We start from the raw sequence: 21,119 nt of genomic DNA on the forward strand, positions 1-21,119 counted from the left end.
TGTGACAGTACCTGATTTTGTTTACGCAAATTACGCAAATTAGTACACAGTATCTCTATAGTCATTAAACAAAACGGGTCTTTCAGATTTTTCATATTCCATCCTGATCATCTAAGAATGGCTTCCAAAGTTTGAAATTTTGCACGCACATTCTCACTAGGCCGAGGGAGAAATGCCACTTGAAAATGTTCTAATCAGCCTCATGGTGGCACTATAACAGGCCGATTCATGTTTTTACCTATAACTGCACCGATCTGAGTAAAATGTTGTATGTGCACTCCCCAGAGGCCAAGGAAAAACCCTTGCCCTGCATTTTTCACACAAAAATACACTTGATCTCTATAGTCATGTGATCAAGACGGATCGGTTTGATTTTTCATATTCCATCCTGATTGGCTAAGATTGACATCTAAAGTTTGCAGGAGTGGCCCGTTTTGAATAAAATGCCGCAAATCATGAACGCAGCGTCCCATCGGGGTGAAACTTTGCACGCACATTTGCACTACATCGAGGAACAAATGCCACCTTTTAACTCATTTACTGCCAAGGACGACTTATGACGAGACATCGTCCAAACGCCCACACTGCCAAGGACGACTTATGACGACTTGCTGTGGAGGAGAGGGGTGTTTCTCTGTGCTTCATCGGTAATGTGTTTATGTACTTTATTTAAAATGCCATTAATTTGAAGTTCACCCCAAGAAACATCATTAAGAACGTTTAGGTTACTCGTATGATGTGGGTTATTTATGGAAGTATTGTTGCTAATTGGTTCTGTGTCCTGTGGTCCACTGTGTCCTGTGGTCCACTCCCTATTTAAGGGAGGCTGCAGAGATTGACAGGCAGTTAGATGTGGGCAGGAACACAGGTCACATCTCTGAGGGAGAGCTGAGGGGCAACATGAGTCACGTGAGTTAAAGGGACACTTCACCCCAAAAAAACTTTGTTTCAATGGATTAGTCACCCCATGGAGACTTGAATTCATGGATATTTTTTAGTTTTTGTCTCATTCCTAAGACAATAATTTGATGACCGGCAGCGGTTCCGGTAGGAGACACAAAGAGTCGTTGTGTCTCCTACCGGAACCGCTGCCTACCGGTCCGCTGGTCATCAAATTATTGTCTTAGGAATGAGACACAAACTAAAAAATATCCATGAATTCAAGTCTCCATGGGGTGACTAATCCATTGAAACAACGTTTTTTTTGGGTGAAGTGTCCCTTTAAAGGTTTGCTATGTCAGAACATTGGTAAATCACAGTTAATCATGTCAATCAAAACCATTGAAAGGGTTCAGTTGTTTGCAAAATGGCAAAACACAAGATACAAATAAACAGAAATGTATTATTCCACAAGACGGAATTAATTGGTTACTGCAATGAAACAAAGGTACAGGTCAGAACACATTAGACACATCAGAACATTAGGATCCTCAACAGAAGAGGCTTCTATAAATGACAAATCAAGGTTTTTCCCAACCCAGTTCGTGATGAAGGCTGGGATCCGTTTGTTGAAGGGCAGCGATCATCTTAGAAGATGCTTTGTTGCCTTTCTTTCTCACCATGTCGTTTAATAGTCGTGCTTTCTCTTGTATGTATTTCTCTGCTCTGATGCAGTTCATCTCTTCATCGTTGAGAACCCTCTCATCGAATAGTTTGTCTAGCAGACCGTTGAGAATGACCTCAGACACTCGATTGATGAACTCTGTCCTCGCACACCGCAACATCTCTTCTGCCTGTGATGTCATAATCGTTTCCATGTAAAAAAGATTTAATACATATAAACATAACGTGCGATTTAGGCTGAACATCATTTTCCTTTAGAGAGTGTGTGTGTGTGTGTGTGTGTGTGCGTGTGTGTGTGCGTGCGTGCGTGCGAGAGAGTATGACAGTATATGAGAGAAACAAATTGAGGGTGTGCAAGAGTTTAAGTGAGTATATAAGAAATGTAAAAATTCAGAAATGATATGAAATGTGAAAATGTAGAAAGAAAAAAATCTTTGTTTGTGTATATTTGTAAGTCAGTGAATATTCATTCTCAGAGCAAACAACAACTTGAAAGTGATGATGGACTCACTGTAGCAACAGGATGAGGTTCAACGTGAGCGTCAGCTGTTTGACAAGCTGGAGGTTCTTGTCCTTCTCCCTCATCAGGCTCTGGCTGGCTGGATGTCACCCCAGTACTAGGGATGGGATTATATGAAAATTACATCTCACCATTATTGTGGTAAAAACATATTTTGCCACAATAATGCCACTTTACTTTTGTAACCATGCACTTGAACGAACTCCCAGCATCCCTATTCTGGGAGGAATGTTAGCCAAAAATAGCCAATCTACTAGGGTTTAACATTTTCCGGGAAATAGCTAATTTTAATTCCCGGGAATTTTCAGACCTTTTCCCAGGCTTCCCGGGAATTCCCGTTAACACTTGCATGACTAAGCCATCAATATGACCGATTTTGAGAATTTAAAGTGGATTATCTTCTCTCATGAAGCTCTGAGAAAGTTCCCCTTTCATGACTTTTCCTAAATATTTGTTTCAAATTATCTCAGTTTTTTTTTCTTTTCTGAAACGTATTATAAATATGAAATATATACCATATATACCATCCCAGCCGTTATATTTCGGCTAAATTGACCGCTCTCCCCCTCTCTCCCCCATGGAAGAGTAGTTCACACCTCGAGACCCCCCGCAGAGCGCCCGTAGACAGCAGACTCGCTGCTCTGCAACGAGTCTATGTTGCCATGTCTGCTTATTATAAGCGACTTTGGGCTTGTTTTTCACGTCTTTCTATTATTATTGTGGGATCGCTAAAGCGATCACACTACTGTTATCTTCACCGTTTTTGGGACCGTTTTTTTGCCCCTAACTAGTCCTTCATACTTTTAGCTACAAACTCCGTTCCAACTCTTCAACGTTCGGCCTACTCAGGACATGTCGGCTACCATTTGAATTTTTGAAATAATTTGTACTTTTAGAGATATTTCACTTTTTACTGCTAAAAAAATCCCATTCATTTCAATGGGGAAATTCATACTTTTAGCTAGAAACTCCGTTCCAACTCTATAACGTTCAGCCTACTTAGGACATATTGGCTACCATTTGAATTTTTGAAATAATTTGTACTTTTAGAGATATTTCACTTTTTACTGCTAAAAAAAATCCCATTCATTTCAATGGGGAAATCCTATTTAGCTACAGTGGAGCCTAGCAACTGCTTATTAGACCCTAGCAACACCATATTAGACCATATCAACCACCTATCATACCCTAGCAACCACCGATTAGACCCTAGCAACCACCTTTCTAACCTAGCAACCACCTGTTTTACCCTAGCAACCACCTATTAGAACCTAGCAACCGGCTATCAGACCCTAGCAACCACAGTTTTACCCTAGAAAACTACATTTTACACTATTCAACACCGACAAACCATTAGAACCGCAGACCTTTAAAACCTTTCGAACCTTTCAAACCTTTTGAACCTTTCGAACCTTTCAAACCTTTAGAACCTTTCAAACCTTTCAGACCTTTCAAACCTTTCAAACCTTTCAAACCTTTCAGACCTTTCAAACCTTTCAAACCTTTCAAACCTTTCAAACCTTTCAAACCTTTAGAACCTTTCAAACCTTTGGAACCTCTTAAACCTTTAGAACCTTTCAAACCTTTCAAACTTTTCAAACCTTTAGAACCTTTCAAACCTTTCAAACCTTTAGAACCTTTAGAACCTTTAGAACCTTTAGAACCTTTAGAACCTTTAGAACCTTTAGAACCTTTAGAACCTTTCAAACCTTTCAAACTTTTAGAACTTTAAACCTTTCAAACCTTTAACACTACTAACAATATCAATACCCAATACCATCAACATTCTTAGCGATACCACACTGTTTCTTCAGGAACAGTACTTTCTAGTTATTATTATTATTATTATTATTATTATTATAATTATATATATAATTACATTATAATGGTAATACTTTTCTACTCCACTACAGCTCAGAGGCAAATCTTGTACTTTTACTCCACTACAATTATTTGAAAACTTTAGTTACTAGTTACTTTGCAGATATAAATATCTTTTCATACTTGTTTAGATTAGAGATTCATGCATGTCCTTTTGTAAATGATTTTTTATTAGGTAAATATTTATATAGAAAGGTCTAACAGGACTGGGGTTGCAAATTAGCCTCGGCTATAAACCCCATTTACAATGCAATGGTTTCATGCCTCACTGTTTTCTTAGGGCACAATGACGCATGCAGTAACATTTTCATAGACCTGACTGCTTATTTCTCAAGCAGAGGGCTCGTCAGCCAGCGACTGTTTTATGTTTGTAGATCAGATATTTAGCGCAGGAGTAGAGCAGGAATGAGCACATTTGTGGAACATAGCGATGTGTTCACTTGTTACGCTGACATGGAGAGGAGAAGGACAGAGAGGGACAGAGGAGACGCTTCTGTCAGCGTGGACAGCTGATAGAATGAGAGCTTTATGCTCAGACAATAATGTGAATATTATATAATATAATATTGGTTTGTCAAGAGATATCCATGTGTTTTGGACAATGGAGATTTGACAGTGGCTTCAGCGTTCATATAGGCTCCATGTTTCACTGAAGAGTTTAATGTGACGCTACAGATCGCACTTTTTTATACGCTTTTTTATAAAGATTTTACATACAGAATCTGCAGTTACCATTACATTTATAATACTATTTTATATATATATATACTACATTACTATTTTATAATGTTTCTGCCTGCCTACAACAACAACATTATGTGGGCTCACTGACTGAGCAGAGAGCAATTGAGATGTTAATGGCTATTTAGAAGACAATGGAACCCCCCACTGTTTGGGGGAGAAAGTGTGAACTAGTCTGGAGCACAGAGGGGAGACAGTAGCCAATAGGATAGCCTGATTTGGGGATCAAAATGATCGTTTTTCAGGCAGTGTGGAGGATAATGAAACCTCAGTCATGCTAGTGTTAAAGGGTAAAAAAAAAAGTGCCCCCTAAAATGCATTTATATGTAGATACTTAAATAGCCAATTTTACATCGAGGTGCCCAAATGTCCCTGTCCACCTATGAACTTGCACTAATAATGACTTCAGTTGATTTTTTAAATCAATAAATATAGTATTTATTAATTGGCCTGGCTTGGCGGAGATCTGCCCTGTTGCGCAGCAGCAGCAGCAGGAGAAGACAATTAACTTAAACGAGGAGCTGCGCTGTGCACCCAAAACACACTCAAACAATGTCAAACTATCACATTCTAGCTGCTGAAATAAATGTAACGTTCCATTTGTATCATTATTGACAAGAGAACAGAACATGGATGTTGTTTGCAAAAGGATTATTTATTTATTGTCCATCAGAGCGCCGGTGAGGTCACAGCTTATCTCTACTTTTGTAGGATATTGATAACCTAAACTTGTAATTTGTTTGCAGCTATTCATTTATATTAGGCTACTTGCTGGATATTAAGACTCAGTTCTGGGATGTTGGCTGTATGTTGTCAAATGTATTAATCTATATTTTGTTGTTGATCAATTGTCGGGTTTTGTAGTGTGATTTTGATGAGCACATGCATGCGCTGCCACTGACAATCAATGAGACAGACAGCTGTTGTGCAGTTCACTTGTTCTACTGGGTAGTTCTAGTAAAATGGTAGTTTGAACGTTCTAAAATGCAAGTGTAGGTAGGGTAGGGTACATTAATGATGATAAAAAAATCGGACCACATCGGTCTAATACTTTCTCTCTCTCTCTCCCCCTCTCTCTCTCTCGCACGCTCTCTCTCCAGTTCTCCAGTCTCTCCTCTCTCTCTATCAAAAGCATTGCTTAGCTTATGCTGGAATATAGGCTCGAAATCAAACCTACCCACTGTTTATGCAGCGTTTCACTTGATGTTGAATCTCAACTAGTCAACTGGTGTCTACCGTATTGACAGCAGAGGAAACGATGAAATCAGCGTGCACAGGGCAGGCATGGGGCATCACGGCCACTTGTGTTTTATTTTGTTCATTACTGTTACATTCAGTGCGTCCCATATTGGTTCACAACGGGACGATGGGACCCTGCCCTGGTCGGCAACGCGGCAAGTAACTTGGCTAATTATAATAGTAATTCATCCGCGCTGTAGATAGGCCTTTCCATCTTGACCACTGTACTGCATCTATAGAAAACTGTGCTGAATCCATAAACTGTACTGCATATACAGTATACACCATTGAACTGCATCTATACACCACTGTACTGAATCTATAAACCACTGTACTGCATCTATATACCACTGTACTATATCTATAGACCACTGCACTGTATCTATAGCTGTATGAGACCACTGTACTGCATCTATAGACTACCTACTGTATCTATAGAATGCTGTACTGTATCTATAGACTACTCTAGTGCATATGTAGACCACTGTCGTGATATGTAGACCATTGTAGTGCATCTGTAGCCCTCTCTAGTGCCTCTGTAGCCCACTCTAGTGCATCTGTAGACCACTCTAGTGCCTCTGTAGCCCACTCTAGTGCATCTGTAGCCCACTCTAGTGTATCTGTAGCGCCTCTGTAGCCCACTCTAGTGCATCTGTAGCCCACTGTCGTGATCTGTAGACCACTCTAGTGCATCTGTAGACCACTCTAGTGCCTCTGTAGCCCACTCTAGTGCATCTGTAGCGCCTCTGTAACCCACTCTAGTGCATCTGCAGCCCACTGCCGTGATCTGTAGACCACTCTAGAGCATCTGTAGCCCACTGTCGTGATCTGTAGACCACTCTAGAGCATCTGTAGACCACTCTAGTGAATTTGTAGACCATCGTAGTTTATCTATAGCCCACTGTTGAGCATCTGACTGTAGCCAACTGTAGAGCATCTGTAGCTCACTGTAGACCGCTGTAGTGCATCTGTAGACTACTGTACTTCATCTATAGACCACTGTGCTGCATCTACCGAGCCTTCGTGGTGACCCCCCCCCCCACTGGTTTATGTCTGGTTTTGTGTCCTGGTTTTGTTTTACCCTGTACTCTTTTTTTTACAGCACTTTGGGTGACCTGGTCAAGTTAAATATGCTTTATAAATACATTGAGTGTTGAGTTGAGATGCAGTAGTGGTCTATAGATACAGTGGTCAATGTATGTGGTCTATACATACAGTACAGTGGTCTCATGCAGCTATAGATGCAGTACAGTGGTCTCATACAGCTATAGATACAGTACAGTGGTCTCTAGATGCAGTACAGTGGTCTCTAGATGCAGTACAGTGGTCTCATACAGCTATAGATACAGTAAAGTGGTCTCTAGATGCAGTAGAGTGGTCTCATACAGCTATAGATACAGTACAGTGATCTCTAGATGCAGTACAGTGGTCTCATACAGCTATAGATACAGTAAAGTGGTCTCCTTTTTACAATAGGCGGAAATTACATATTTGTACTGCATGCAAAAAACTGCATGGTTCTTGCCCAAAACTGCATGAGATAGGCATAAATGTGGCATTTCTGTACAGGGGGGGCTTGTAGGTATCTATGGAACCCATTTCAATTCACTTATATCGAGGTGACAGCTCAAGGGACCATTTGGAAAATGGTGATGGCCGTTTTTCCCTCGCCAAAATGTTGTCAAACTTTGAATCATTAGGTATTTAGCCCCCTTCCCGACAAGGTAGCATGACAAGTTTGGTCCCATTGGAAACCTGAGGTTGTCTAGAATCAAATGGTATCTCTATCTTTGGGCTACGTCTAAATTTGAGCGTGCCACAGTCTCCGAAAGACAGTCTCGCCGGCGTTCCAGCCAGCAATCCTGCAGGTCTCATAGGGGTTATAAAACATTGAAAAAAACACACTTTGGACCACTTTCTTTCTTGGGATCATCAAAATCCCTAAATTAGAGGTCCTATGGATACCAAAAATCCAAACTAGAAAAAAAAATAAGAGGGTGCGCGTGGACCCCTCCTAGGGCTTCTACTAAACGCATTGCGAGCTTGTAGATCTAAAATGTTTTGGCAAATCAATTTGTGTAGAGTGAAATAAGCGCTTTACAGGTCTGTTTGATCAAGTATAGAGGGTTTGAGTGGTGCTGAATTTGCAGCTCAACAAAAGCGAATTAATTCTAGTGTATGACGGATGACAATTTCATGATAAATTAAAATCTCTGTGATACGATTATTGTGAGCCTTTTCTGGTAACACTTTATTTAAAGTGGTCTATAATGCATTATAATTGTGTTTATAATGCATTATAATGTGCTTATAAGGCATTATAACTCTGAATATTATTCCCGGGACAGTGAACAGCACATGAACTTAACATTTCAGTCGAGGACACATTTAACCGTACAGTCAGTCCACTAAAACACACTCACTGTTCAACAGGGAGGTCATGAGGTCCCTCCAGCTCTCTGGATGTAGGAGCTGAATGGTCAGTCACCTTGTCTTCTGACCGGTCAGCAGCACTGACCGATGTGGTGTTCACATCTTCTGACCGGTCAGCAGCAATGACCGATGTGGTGGTCACCTCATCTTCTGACCGGTCAGCAATGACCGATGTGGTGGTCACCTCGTCTTCTGACCGGTCAGCACTGAGCGCCGTGGTGGTCACCTCATCTTCTGACCGGTCAGCACTGACCGGTGTGGTGGTCACCTCGTCTTCTGACCGGTCAGCACTGAGCGCCGTGGTGGTCACCTCGTCTTCTGACCGGTCAGCACTGAGCGCCGTGGTGGTCACCTCGTCTTCTGACCGGTCAGCACTGACTGATGTGGTGGTCACCTCATCTTCTGACCGGTCAGCACTGACTGATGTGGTGGTCACCTCGTCTTCTGACCGGTCAGCACTGACTGATGTGGTGGTCACCTCGTCTTCTGACCGGTCAGCACTGAGCGCCGTGGTGGTCACCTCATCTTCTGACCGGTCAGCACTGAGCGCCGTGGTGGTCACCTCGTCTTCTGACCGGTCAGCACTGACTGATGTGGTGGTCACCTCGTCTTCTGACCGGTCAGCACTGACTGATGTGGTGGTCACCTCGTCTTCTGACCGGTCAGCACTGACCGATGTGGTGGTCACCTCGTCTTCTGACCGGTCAGCAACACTGACCGCCGTGGTGGTCATCTCGTCTTCTGACCAGTCAGCACTGACCGCCGTGGTGGTCACCTCATCTTCTGACCGGTCAGCAGCACTGACCACCGTGGTGGTCACCTCATCTTCTGACCAGTCAGCACTGACCGCCGTGGTGGTCACCTCGTCTTCTGACCGGTCAGCAGAACCCTGGTGTTAAACGGGCGATAGAGAACATTCAGCCACTAAATGGAAGACTTTCACACTTTTGTTGCATAAGATTCACTATTTCTCCGTCACTTCTATTGGGCAGCAATTGTGATTTTCAACCTTACTAGTAACACGCTGGCTGCCTTCCAAGGATCTATTTTGTGGGGGAATAAATAGGCTACCTAACCCAATGAGAACACATGGCAAAATGATTAAAAAAAAGTTGGTGGGAAAGCTATACTTTTATTATTTTTAAAAGCTATTTTTATTATTTGTTTTAATACAAAATAAAGGCCACTAAAGGCAAACATCTTAAACCACTAGCCTAAAGGGGAAGGTGAGAAGTATGGTTCATGCTCTGTGGTGCTGCTTGCTTTTTGCCATGTGTCTCGGGTGATGGAGAGCTCCGATGATGACCCTGCCTACGCGGCCAAATTCAAATCCACTTTCACAGCAGACATGGAGGAGTGCAAAGTGAGAATACATTTGTACATAGCCTGCAATAAGGCACCTATCTAACACGAGGAGGACACCTATATGCTACAGTATGAAGTACAACTGTTATCCAAAGAATATGAACCTATTCCTGGATGTTGTATGTTTTATAATGGACCACATTGGAAACAAACGTTGGCTTTTTTGTGTTCAATTCATTTGGTGCTTTTAGTTGGTGATACTGTGTTAATCATTGCAAATAAAGTATTCTGTTCCGTTCTATTCTATTCTAAGGAAACAGCCAACATGGGATATCTGAAGATTGCCACTGCACTCGACCCAAGGCTCAAGGACCTCAAGTGTCTACCCAGAGCAGAGAGAGGTGAGGTGTGGGCTTCACTCAACACCTTAAGCTGGCTCCAGACCAATCCAAATCGGCCCGATTTTGGGCCGAATTGGCTTCGGGAAGCGTCGGCCAGTCGGTTAGGGGTCCGTCGGGGGGTCCGTCGGGACCTTTTCGGCCGACCCAGAGCCGACCGAACATGTTCAGCTTTTTAGCCGACTGGTGGAGCAGTGGCAGTGACAACAGAGGGCTGTCGGTGTTGCCAGATTATGTGAGAGAAACAAGCGACGATGTCTATGAAAACCTAGATTCACTGTTTCTTGTTGTTGCTCCCAGAGAGAGAGAAATTGATTGATTTGACCTACTTTTGCGCTGTGGTGATTGGGAGCAGGTGTGTAAATTTGTAAAAAAAAAAAAAGGATTTTGCAGTCCAGTGACGGAGTCACATGCATCCGTGTTTATGTATACATTTAGTAATGCGCAAGTATGTAAACGTGTCCTTCTGAGTGGGAGTTCAAGCATTGCATGAATAGGCTCGTAAAGCAGGGAGATAGTGACAGAGGAAGAGTGGTAGAGGGGGAGAGAAAGAGGGAGGGAGAAAGAGAGAGAGAGAGAGAGAGAGAGAGAGAGAGGAAGGGAGAGAGGGGAGAGAAAGAGAAAGAGAGAGGGGAGGAAGACAGAGAGAAAGAGGGTGGGAGAAAGTGGGTGAGAGAGAGGGAGATACCAGGAGCGAGGGAGAGAGAGGAACAGAGAAAGCGGGAGGGAGAAAGAGAGCAACAGAGATGGAGAAAGAAAGGGAGAGAGAGAGAGGGAGAGAGAAACGGAGGGAGGTAAAAAGCGGCAGAGAGAGAAGGAAAGAAAGAGAGAGGGAGAGACAGAGGGAGAGAAAAAAGGGAGAGTGAAAGATTGAGAGAGAAAGAGCGAGCGAGAGATTGAGGAGACGGAAAGAGGGAGAGAGAGAACGAGCGAGAAAGAGGGAGGGAGAGAGAAAGAGTGAGAGAATGGAAAAGTGAATGAGAGAGAGAGAGACCCAGACCCAGCTAGTGACAGTTTTAGTCCGTTTTTTGGTGTGCAACACAACCCTCATTTAAGTGAATTGCTTTCACCTGCTGCTGCTGCTGTGCGCTACAGGGCATATCTCCGCCAAGCCAGGGTGACCTACCCAGGCTCATGAAATTCATATTCAGGCATAGTAGCCAATTAGAATGAAATCTGCAAAAACGGACTCATATACTGATACAGAACCATATATTGGCTATATATTATGGCTGTCGGGTGGAAATCTTGTATGTTCCTTTTTTATTATTATTTAAAAACAATTTAAAATCGTGAAAATAGCCAATCTACAAGCTGTAATTATTAATAATTAAGAAATACTATATTTTAAAGAGTGAAAATCAACTAAAGTCATTATTAGTGCAAGTTCATTCACATTTCATTTGAATGAAAATAACTTGTGGGTAAAATACATTCTGTGAATCTAAAAGATTAATGTGACCCCTACTTCAGTCAGTGAAGTCCAGGGCTGAATGTGACATATTGAGACCTATATAACTAAATATTGGTCATTTGCCAACACATTATTTTGTGAAATAAATGGGTTATATTTCATATATCTGCAAAGTAACTAGTAACTAAACATTTCAAATAATTGTTGTGGAGTACAAGTATAGACAATTGGAAATACTCCAGTAAAGTAAAAGTACCTCAAAATTGTACTTAAGTATACAGTACTTGAGTAAATGTACTAGTTACTTTACACCACTGCACGTCAGTGAAGAAAAAACGCTGGGAACAAGTGGCTTTGCAGGGAAACAAGCCCAAAGTCGCTTATAATAAGCAGACCTGGCAACGCTGGCAGGCTAAAAGTCAAATTAGCACATGAATGGCCAGTCGGCTGACAGACTTAAATGCCAACTTTTGCCAACCGAATACCAGTCTGTTGCAGTCTGGAGTAGTCTGCAATAGTCTGGACGAGTCTGTTTGGTGCGGAGTTACCTTTACTCAAGTGTCTACCCAGAGCAGAGAGAGGTGAGGTGTGGGCTTCACTCAACACCTTACTCAAGTGTCTACCCAGAGCAGAGAGAGGTGAGGTGTGGGCTTCACTCAACACCTTACTCAAGTGTCTACCCAGAGCAGAGAGAGGTGAGGTGAGGTGTGGGCTTCACTCAACACCTTACTCAAGTGTCTACCCAGAGCAGAGAGAGGTGAGGTGAGGTGTGGGCTTCACTCAACACCTTACTCAAGTGTCTACCCAGAGCAGAGAGAGGTGAGGTGAGGTGAGGTGTGGGCTTCACTCAACACCTTACTCAAGTGTCTACCCAGAGCAGAGAGAGGTGAGGTGAGGTGTGGGCTTCACTCAACACCTTACTCAAGTGTCTACCCAGAGCAGAGAGAGGTGAGGTGAGGTGTGGGCTTCACTCAACACCTTACTCAAGTGTCTACCCAGAGCAGAGAGAGGTGAGGTGAGGTGTGGGCTTCACTCAACACCTTACTCAAGTGTCTACCCAGAGCAGAGAGAGGTGAGGTGAGGTGTGGGCTTCACTCAACACCTTACTCAAGGAGGAGAGCCAGAGGAGTGTTCCCCAGTAACCTGTGGAAGAGGCACCAGAGCCACCAAAGAAAAGGTCATCCCTCTTGGTTGCTTCTGAGTCCGAAGAGGAAGAAGACTCAATTGAGGACTGTGTGGGCCGATACAAAGCAGAGCCCAGCATCAGTGTGGACGCCTGTCCACACTGATGCTGTGGTGGTCACAACATGCAAGCTCACACAGCAGGCTGGCCTGCCTTGCACAAAAGTACCTGGCTACACCTGGCTACACCTGCCACATTTTCCCTTGCTGGTTATATTGTTCAAAAGAAGCGTGTTTCTTTATCATCTCAACATGTTAATCAGCTTGTATGTCTTAGCGACTGGCTTCGTGCAAATGAAGAATAGGTTTGCCAAAGAAAAACGCAGTACATAAAACATGGACTACAGTCTAAAGCAGTGGTTCTCAACCTTTTCAGGCCACGACCCCCCAAAATAATTATATTTGAACTGTAGACCCCCCACCCTGACAAGCACTTGGAATTAGTAGGAGTTGAGGCATTACATTTAGTTTGACTCTGTTCCGTTTCAAATATTGTGAAAATAGCAGATCTACAATACAACTGTGAGCTTGTAGATCTGCTATTTTCATTTTTTTGCCTCTTTCTTATATTATTTGACAATTTGGATGTTTGACCAGTTTTTATAGTATAGTGTGTTGTTGACTTTTGATGCAGTTTTTTTCTTTTCTTAGGTATTAAAGGTATTAAAAAGGTCTTAAGAGTCCTTAAATTGTCACTTCACTGTAATCTGGGGACCCCCAAAAAAATCATATGGGGACCCCCCTGGGGTATATCACCACCTCAAGCTGAACCCAGACAAGACTGAGCTTCTCGTCTTCCCACCTACTGTAAGTCCTGCCCCACGCAGGATCAAACTATTTTCATAAACAACGGCCAACCTTGATGTTGTCCTGGACAGTCAGCTCTCATTCAAGAGCCACATCACAGCGGTCACTCAATCCTGTAGGTTCACACTCTATAACATTTGAAGGATCAGACCCTTCCTCACCCAGGAGTCAGCCCAGCTCCTTATCCAGGCATCAGTCATATCAAAACTTGACTACCTCTCCTTACTGGCCTCCCGGCATGTGCCCCTCCAAATTATCCAGAATGCAGCAGCACACTTGGATCTTCAACCAGCCAAAATTTTCACTTGTCATCCCCCTTCTCCACTCCCTCCATTGGCTCCCAGTTACTGCCCGCACAGAGTACAAAACACTGACTATAAAGCAACCAAAGGTATGGCACCCCCACATCTTCAAAGCCTGATCCAACTCTACAACCTCTCCCGCTCTCTCAGATCAGCTAACACAGGGAAGCTGTCAGAACCTTCGCTAAAACATCCGGGACAACGCTCCACACGTCCCAGACTCTTCTCCCTCCTGGCTCCCAAACTATGGAATGAACTCCCCATTGCAATTAGAACTGCAGACTCACTCCCAATCTTCTGCCATAATCTGAAGACTCACCTCTTCAGACTCCATCTCAGCCCGTAGCACTTGCCCTAGCCTTGACGACCTTGCAGGATTATGCAAAGGCTAAAATGTAACTTAGATAGCATGATATAGTCAGATGCCAGGTCATTGTTCACCTGGCATCCTATAAGTGTGTATAGTTTCAATGTAGGCTGATGATAGGTTCTTGGTTTACGTATGTATTAGTTATCATTAGGTTATTGGTTTACTTATCAGAATCAGGTTTATTGTTGTTATTATGTATTACTTTATGCATTTGATGTATTATTGATGTATTATGTGTATTATGATGTATTATCTTGTGTCCTTGCTTACTGTAAATCGCTCTGGATTAAGAGTGTCTGCTAAATGCCTAAACTGTAAACTGTATTATACTGTATGTGCAGCGCGGAAGTGGAGCGCTGAGGGCAGACCAAAAACCCCGGTTTCCTTGCGCACGGGTGCTACGTTGAGCTCCCCCCAGAGCCAAGTGAAAGAGTAAAAAACAGCAGAGGGCGCTGATTTTCCTTTTTATTTGGCGAAGGGGTTCCCAGATTGCAAGATCTGAGACTATAAGCTGACATATTGGAAGCACTAACCTCGTCATTAACTCTGACCTTTCTTGTAAGAAATGTATTCATTTGGTTGTTAAATAGAATGCTGTAGATTCTACATCTAGTGTTTGGTATGGATCTCATAGGAGCTCCTATTATAGACTGTCTCATTTTATTCTGGTCTGACTCTTATTCTGGTCTGACTCTCAATTCAGAATCTGTAGTGGGTACTCAAAAACAATGAGGCAAGACAATAATTCAGATTGTACTCCAGTTACACGTACAACACCGGAGCTTTTTCACTCGCACCAAAACTAAACACACATAGCATTTTTAGCACACGTAGCACATTGCTTTGGAGTTGATTGATTGGTATAGTAATTTAGAGTTGAGATTGAGAATATGGTATCTAGTTCAAATGTGCGACGGGCAAGTGTCTCTGGCTTATTTAGGCTTGCTTCTGGCGCCAGTAGCATATGAGAGGTCCACTCTACGGAGACTTTACCCCCCTCTCCACCAGCCCAGGGCCAACGACGTGCAGGGGCGGCCTTAGTGATTTGGGGGCCCGTTTCAATAGCTAATATGGGCCCCCCATATGCACCCCCCCTCCCCTTTTTTTCTTTTATTATAAAAACCTGGCCATGTGCGTTTCATTTTGCTGTCAGCAGTAGTTTCACTGTCTGTCACAATTCACCGGCAACAAAACAACAACACCTTAACAGGTCAAAACAAACACCAGTGATTATTAGCTGCTGCCAACTAGTGGTGTAGAGGCTGAATAATTTGTATTCAATTCTTGCATGATATTCTTGGACGTCGGGGCAGCCGGAGTTGGAACCCGGACTGAAATGCGAGTCCCCCAAAAAAACGGGCCCCCTGAGGTTCGGGGCAGTTTCAATTGAAACGGGTCAAACATAGCAAAGGCCGCCACTGACGACGTGCTCTAGTCTGTCGGGACCGACCGAGCAAGTTCAGTTTCTCATCGACGGGTCGATAGAGGTCCCGGCCCGACGGAACGACGCTATCAATTATCAATGTTATCAATGCTATCAATGTCCTGCCGACAAACAATCTGTCGGCAGGAGATGCCTCCTTGTCGTCCCTATGTTAGCAATATTTAGCGTAATTAGCGATTGGGAGGAGATGCCTCCCAACGCTGAGTAGGCCCGAAATCGGTGCGGTGGAGAGCTGCCTTAAGAAAGATGGCTTCCTACATGGTCATAAACAGTTCAACTCATTGTAACACCCTTCTGTTATTTGACAAAAACACATGGCACTAACTAGTACACGAGAACAGGAGATCAGAGTGAATCTCACTAAACATTCCACAGCTCCTGGACACTCCACAGCTGTTGGCTGTTGGGGTCAGAGAGAGCCATAGAGCAGAATACATAATATATATATATATATATATATATTTATATATATAATTTACAGTTCTCTTAAATGAATAACATTACATATTTCAAATCTCCTCGAAACTCTTTGTAGAAATTATTTTTGAGTTACACTGAAGATTTCTGGAACAGTGTTTAAAGTGAAATAATGAATAGAATGATTTTATTTTTAAACTAGAGAAATAGAGAAAACAAAGGTTGAAGTGCAATTGTGTGTGTTTTATTTTGTCTCTCACAATATTGACAATAAACTCACCGTGTGTTTCCCTGTGTTGAACTGTTCCTGCTCAACATACTGATCAAGATAGAAGTTTTGAGGCGACCCCAAGAAGACCTCGGTTCCTTCACCTCCCTTTGTGATGCGGAATTCTTGATCTGTCACAAACACAAGACTCCCAACTTTGGTAACTTTACAGTCATCAATGATTGCAAGCTTCTCTAACTGTTGGCTCCATCTTTTACTGACTGGGGTCCATTTCCGTGGTTCTGGTGATGTAATAGGAATGATGTCATCTGATGTGTGTGTGTGTGTGTGTGTGTGTGTGTATATATATACACATATATATATATATGCAGACCATCAGACATCAAGACTACAGTATATCTCTCATTTACTCCTTACTTTTGATTGGATGTTGATATTTTAGTTGTTTTTTAGTTTTACAATGTGTTTTGGTGACAGAGCCTTCAGTGTGGCAGCCCCGCCCTCACCCTCTGGAACCCTGTATTAATTTACAGGCATCTGTTCACCAAGGCCTTTGACTGTAATCTATATCATCAATATATTGAAGTTAGTGTTCTCACCCTGCAGGAAGATCTGTCCTTCATCTGAAACAAAATGAAATATTGGCTTATATTATCATCTATACTTGTGTTTAACTCATGTTCTGTACACACGTCAAAAAAACTCATGTCAAAAGTTACATGCACGTAGACAAGTATCACACACACACACACACACACACACACACACACACACACACACACACACACACACACACACACACACACACACACACACACACACACACACACACACACACACACACACTTACCTCCTTGACATATGGTGGAGGCTGTGGCTTTGTCTCGTTCTGTAAAAGTAGAGATGTGAGACAGTGAGAGGTCAGTGTGGAGATACTAATCCTTTAGATCTCCACATTGTTGTCATTATAGATACATAGATGGATGAATACTGTATGTCAAATATGGATTTCAAATTAGTTCAAGACTTTCATACTTTTTTTCCAGTATAAATATCCCAGTATTGCTGCCACCAAGATGATGATCACTGGAATAACAATCACTCCTACAGTTGATCCTCTCTCTGAAAGACAGTGAGTCATGACACAACTCATAACATAATAAAATAAATCAATACATTCTGCTGTGATGTTAAAATGGTTTAAGGAACTGTCCTGTGGCCCAAAAATCACAGGTTTGATTCCTGTCTGGTCAAGTAAGTCACTTTGGATAAATGTACATTTATTCATAAATAAATAAATGTACATTTATTAATACATAGATACATAAATGTACATTTATCAATAAATACATAAATAAATGTACATTTTATTAACACATTGCATGCCAGTCGCGTAGATCTACGCGAACCTATTTAAAGCCGCAGCGTGCCAGTCGCGTAGATCTACGCGAACCGCCGATTCCCATGTTAAGTGCCCCAGGTGCACTTTCCGAATTTTTTTGATCCATTTCCGTTTCCGGTTTCCGGTCGGAAACGGAATTATTCGGGTTCCGGTTTTTTCGATCGTATCCGCTTCCTGTCTGGGATCCTGTTTAAAACTCGATTTTCTCTGGTTGTTGTTTTTCTCCTCGCTGATCACTGTTTACCGTGTATCGGCTGTAGCTTCAAGATGGCGGCACGGATTTGGAAACTGTTTTCGCTGCCCGTTTCTCACGGATCCGCTGTGTGTTTAGAACCAAATGAACGCGCACTTTTAACTTATTTAGCGAGGTCTGTGGCGACATGAAAAAAACTAAAAAACAACAATAAAACGCTGGCACTGGTGAGTACATTATGAGATTAAACTCTGGCATGGAATGTGTTAATACATAAATTACATTAATTAATAATTAAATTAATTAACAAATTAATACATTTGCTCATCAAGGAGCCTGAGAAAGACATCCTTCTGCTTTGTTGCGAGTCCAGAGTAGAAACAGCTTAAGACCAGACTTTATGATGAAATGATAATCTGATCGTTCACATCAAGTTGTATTTTGTTGTTTTTTACAATGTGTTGTTTATGACCACAGTTCAATGTACATAGTTTTAATAAATGGTTTAATAGTTGACAGTTAGGTATATTGAGCAAACATTATTCCCATGTTAGTGCAGGACATAAAATGCACAACCGACAACCATGGGGATGGCAGATGTAAATGAGCTCAATCTGGCCCAACAGTTGTGTTGTGCAAAGTAAGAGTATTGCATGTACAGATTAAGGGTGCAACAGTTAATCAAATTGATAGATTTCATTGATTATAAAGCATAATAATAAATAATAAATAATATCTATATCTCTGTAGCCTACATCATCCTCAGACGAGCCCTCCATCTGTGTCTACAGTCATCTTCATTCTCCATACAGTACATCTGTCCAGTTTGTTTGTGCTTTTTACACCACCATCTTTCTTTAATTAGCACATCCATGTATGAAGGTGTGGGACGTGCTTTTGATCTAGCCTGGGACCAGACGAATCTGCGAGTGCAAAAACAAATTGCACTCTGGGATTTGGGTCTGGCACCGCTCCATAGAGAATCTATTTCCTGCTCCAGAAGACGTGGGTAACCAATCAGGGCCCAGTATTCGAATATGGGAGACTGTAATTGGTAGTTGGTTGTAGGTCTAACCAATTGCGTCGAGGGCCATTGTTTTGATCCCGCCCCTTGGGAAATAAAACGTCCTCATGGAAGCACCAGACTCATATCCACGCAGTGATATAGTCTAGCTACGCCAGGCTACTTTTGATCATCATCCTCAGAATGTTTTACTCTTCAATCGACTCGTCTTATTTATTAGGTTTCTTATCAAACTACTTTCAAACCTTCATTAATCATTACTGTGAATACAGTGTCACAGTATGACAGAGGTGTTTACAGTGGTTCCTCAAGGTGTTAAACAGTGAAGGAAAGGTTCATTACCTTGTTTAAAGGGACTACACCATGAATTTGAACTTTTTCTTCTTTTGTGTGTGTTTTTGGTCTCCCCTACCTCTCTTCTATCCCCAAAAATACCCCAGTTTGAACACTCAGGCTTTCACAGCATATCTGAGGTTTTCTGTAAATTGGTCTCAAAACAGGCCAAACTGATTTGCCTTTAAGGATTTGTTTTAAGGACGTGACGTCACGTCCTTAAAACAAAACAAAATGTCTTTAGCTTAGTGATATTAATCTTTAACTAGAAACAATTTAGTGTATGGGGGTCACCATTAGTGTGTATTGGAACACCTGAAAAGACTAAAGTAAAAGTTCCTCAAAATTTCACTTAAGTACAATACTTGAGTAAATGTACTTAATTACTTTCCACGGATACAGGATAGGTGGGCACTAGGGACATCTGGGCACCTCGGTGTAAAATTTGCTATTTTGTCCAAAATTTGAAAAAGTAAGATATTTGAAAAATGGTAATGAATGTAAAGTAAAAATATATGTTAAGTAATGAAAAGTATACATGATGTGAACATGCAGGTACATCATTATCAGACTTCATTTTATCCTTCAACTTCTTGTTTATGTCCCAAAATGACTAGATATACAGGTTTTGTAGCACTTTGTAGCAATTGAAGAAATATTAGACCTTAATTGTCGAATGTTTAAGCATGTTCTAATCATAATTTTTTATTTTTTAAGATTTGGGGGCTTTAGTATGCCTTTATTGATAGGCCAGTAGACTGACAGGAAATGGGGCGAGAGAGATGGGGCGTGAAACGCAGCAAAGGCCGTCGGGCTCGGGTCTGTTCGTGCGCTCTGCCCCCCGGCCCGGTAGTGACTTGTTCCGCCAGTGATATATAGTGAGAAATACATAAAGATCTCGACCACTTTACAAGTCCTACTAGTGTAGGCCTACCACCAGTGGTGTGTTCTACCGTGTTACTGTATGTGGCCTGCAGAAAAATGTCGGTGCCAAGCGTATACATCCAAAAACCGTCCAAGACAGCATATCTGATACGCTGATATGCATCTGATACGCAGGAGGATGGGCTGGGGGCAGTGGGGGGGGCAGCAAGAATGTGGATTTCAATAACCTAGTGCCCTATCTCCCCGGTTCTCAAAGTGGGGTCCGCGGACCCCTGGGGGTCTGCGACGCATAGCAGGGGGTCCGCGAAATAATTCAGATTATATATATATTTTTAAATAAAAAATAAATAAAAAAATGTTTTTACGTTTTTTTTAATTTTGTGATATGAAATGTGAGCTTCACTTTCAAATTAGAGCACTGCAGAGGGCAGGTGTGTTTTTCTGTGTCCAGCTGACGCTCGTTGACGCTCGTTAGGCATCAAAGCAATTATGCTTCTGCACTGTCAAATAGGCCAACATCTAATCTAAGATTAGTGGGACTCATTCAAATGACCACCAGTGAGTCCCGGCACTAATTTAGTTGAAAACCTATCAACATCACGGTACTATAGTAGATGTATTAGATATTCATTAGATATTATATTGATATTATAGCTATTTTATTTGATTAGATATGTGATGTTGTTACCTGACAATTAGTCGACTTTTGGTGAAAAGATGGGACAATATCGGAATATTGGATATTGGCAAAAAAGTCAATATCAAACATCCCTAACAATAAGTGTATTATTTAAAAATGTAAGCACCTACTGTACTAAAAGTCACCTTTAGACTGGTCACTTTACATGTCTATTTTTAGACACAAAAGTGTTCATTTTCTGAAGTCTGAAACATTAAGATCAGTTACTTGAAAAGTGTGCCGTCAGGTTTTGCACAAAAGCAATTTGAATAATATAGCTGCAACCAGCAATAATACGGGGCCAGTGAATGCAGAAATAAAATAGAAAGAAGCAATGATAAGTAATATGCACAATAAG

The 21,119-nt window shown here is 41.9% G+C and overlaps 1 protein-coding gene across 1 annotated transcript; it reads right to left on the reverse strand.

Moving 5' to 3' along the window:
- Positions 1-1,252: 1,252 nt before the first annotated feature.
- On the reverse strand, positions 1,253-17,386 carry LOC308105198 (uncharacterized protein; the record flags this gene model as incomplete). The annotated part of the gene is made up of 8 exons (XM_080455833.1): positions 1,253-1,733; positions 2,075-2,180; positions 8,368-9,110; positions 9,240-9,266; positions 16,297-16,415; positions 16,845-16,868; positions 17,096-17,134; positions 17,281-17,386. 8 exons carry the CDS (start codon positions 17,384-17,386, stop codon positions 1,461-1,463), a joined length of 1,437 nt encoding a protein of 478 aa, XP_080311959.1. The 3' UTR covers positions 1,253-1,460.
- Positions 17,387-21,119: the final 3,733 nt, after the last annotated feature.

Source organism: Gymnoscopelus braueri (genome assembly GCF_963280865.1).
Source record: "Gymnoscopelus braueri genome assembly, chromosome: 17".
NCBI lineage: Eukaryota > Metazoa > Chordata > Actinopteri > Myctophiformes > Myctophidae > Gymnoscopelus > Gymnoscopelus braueri.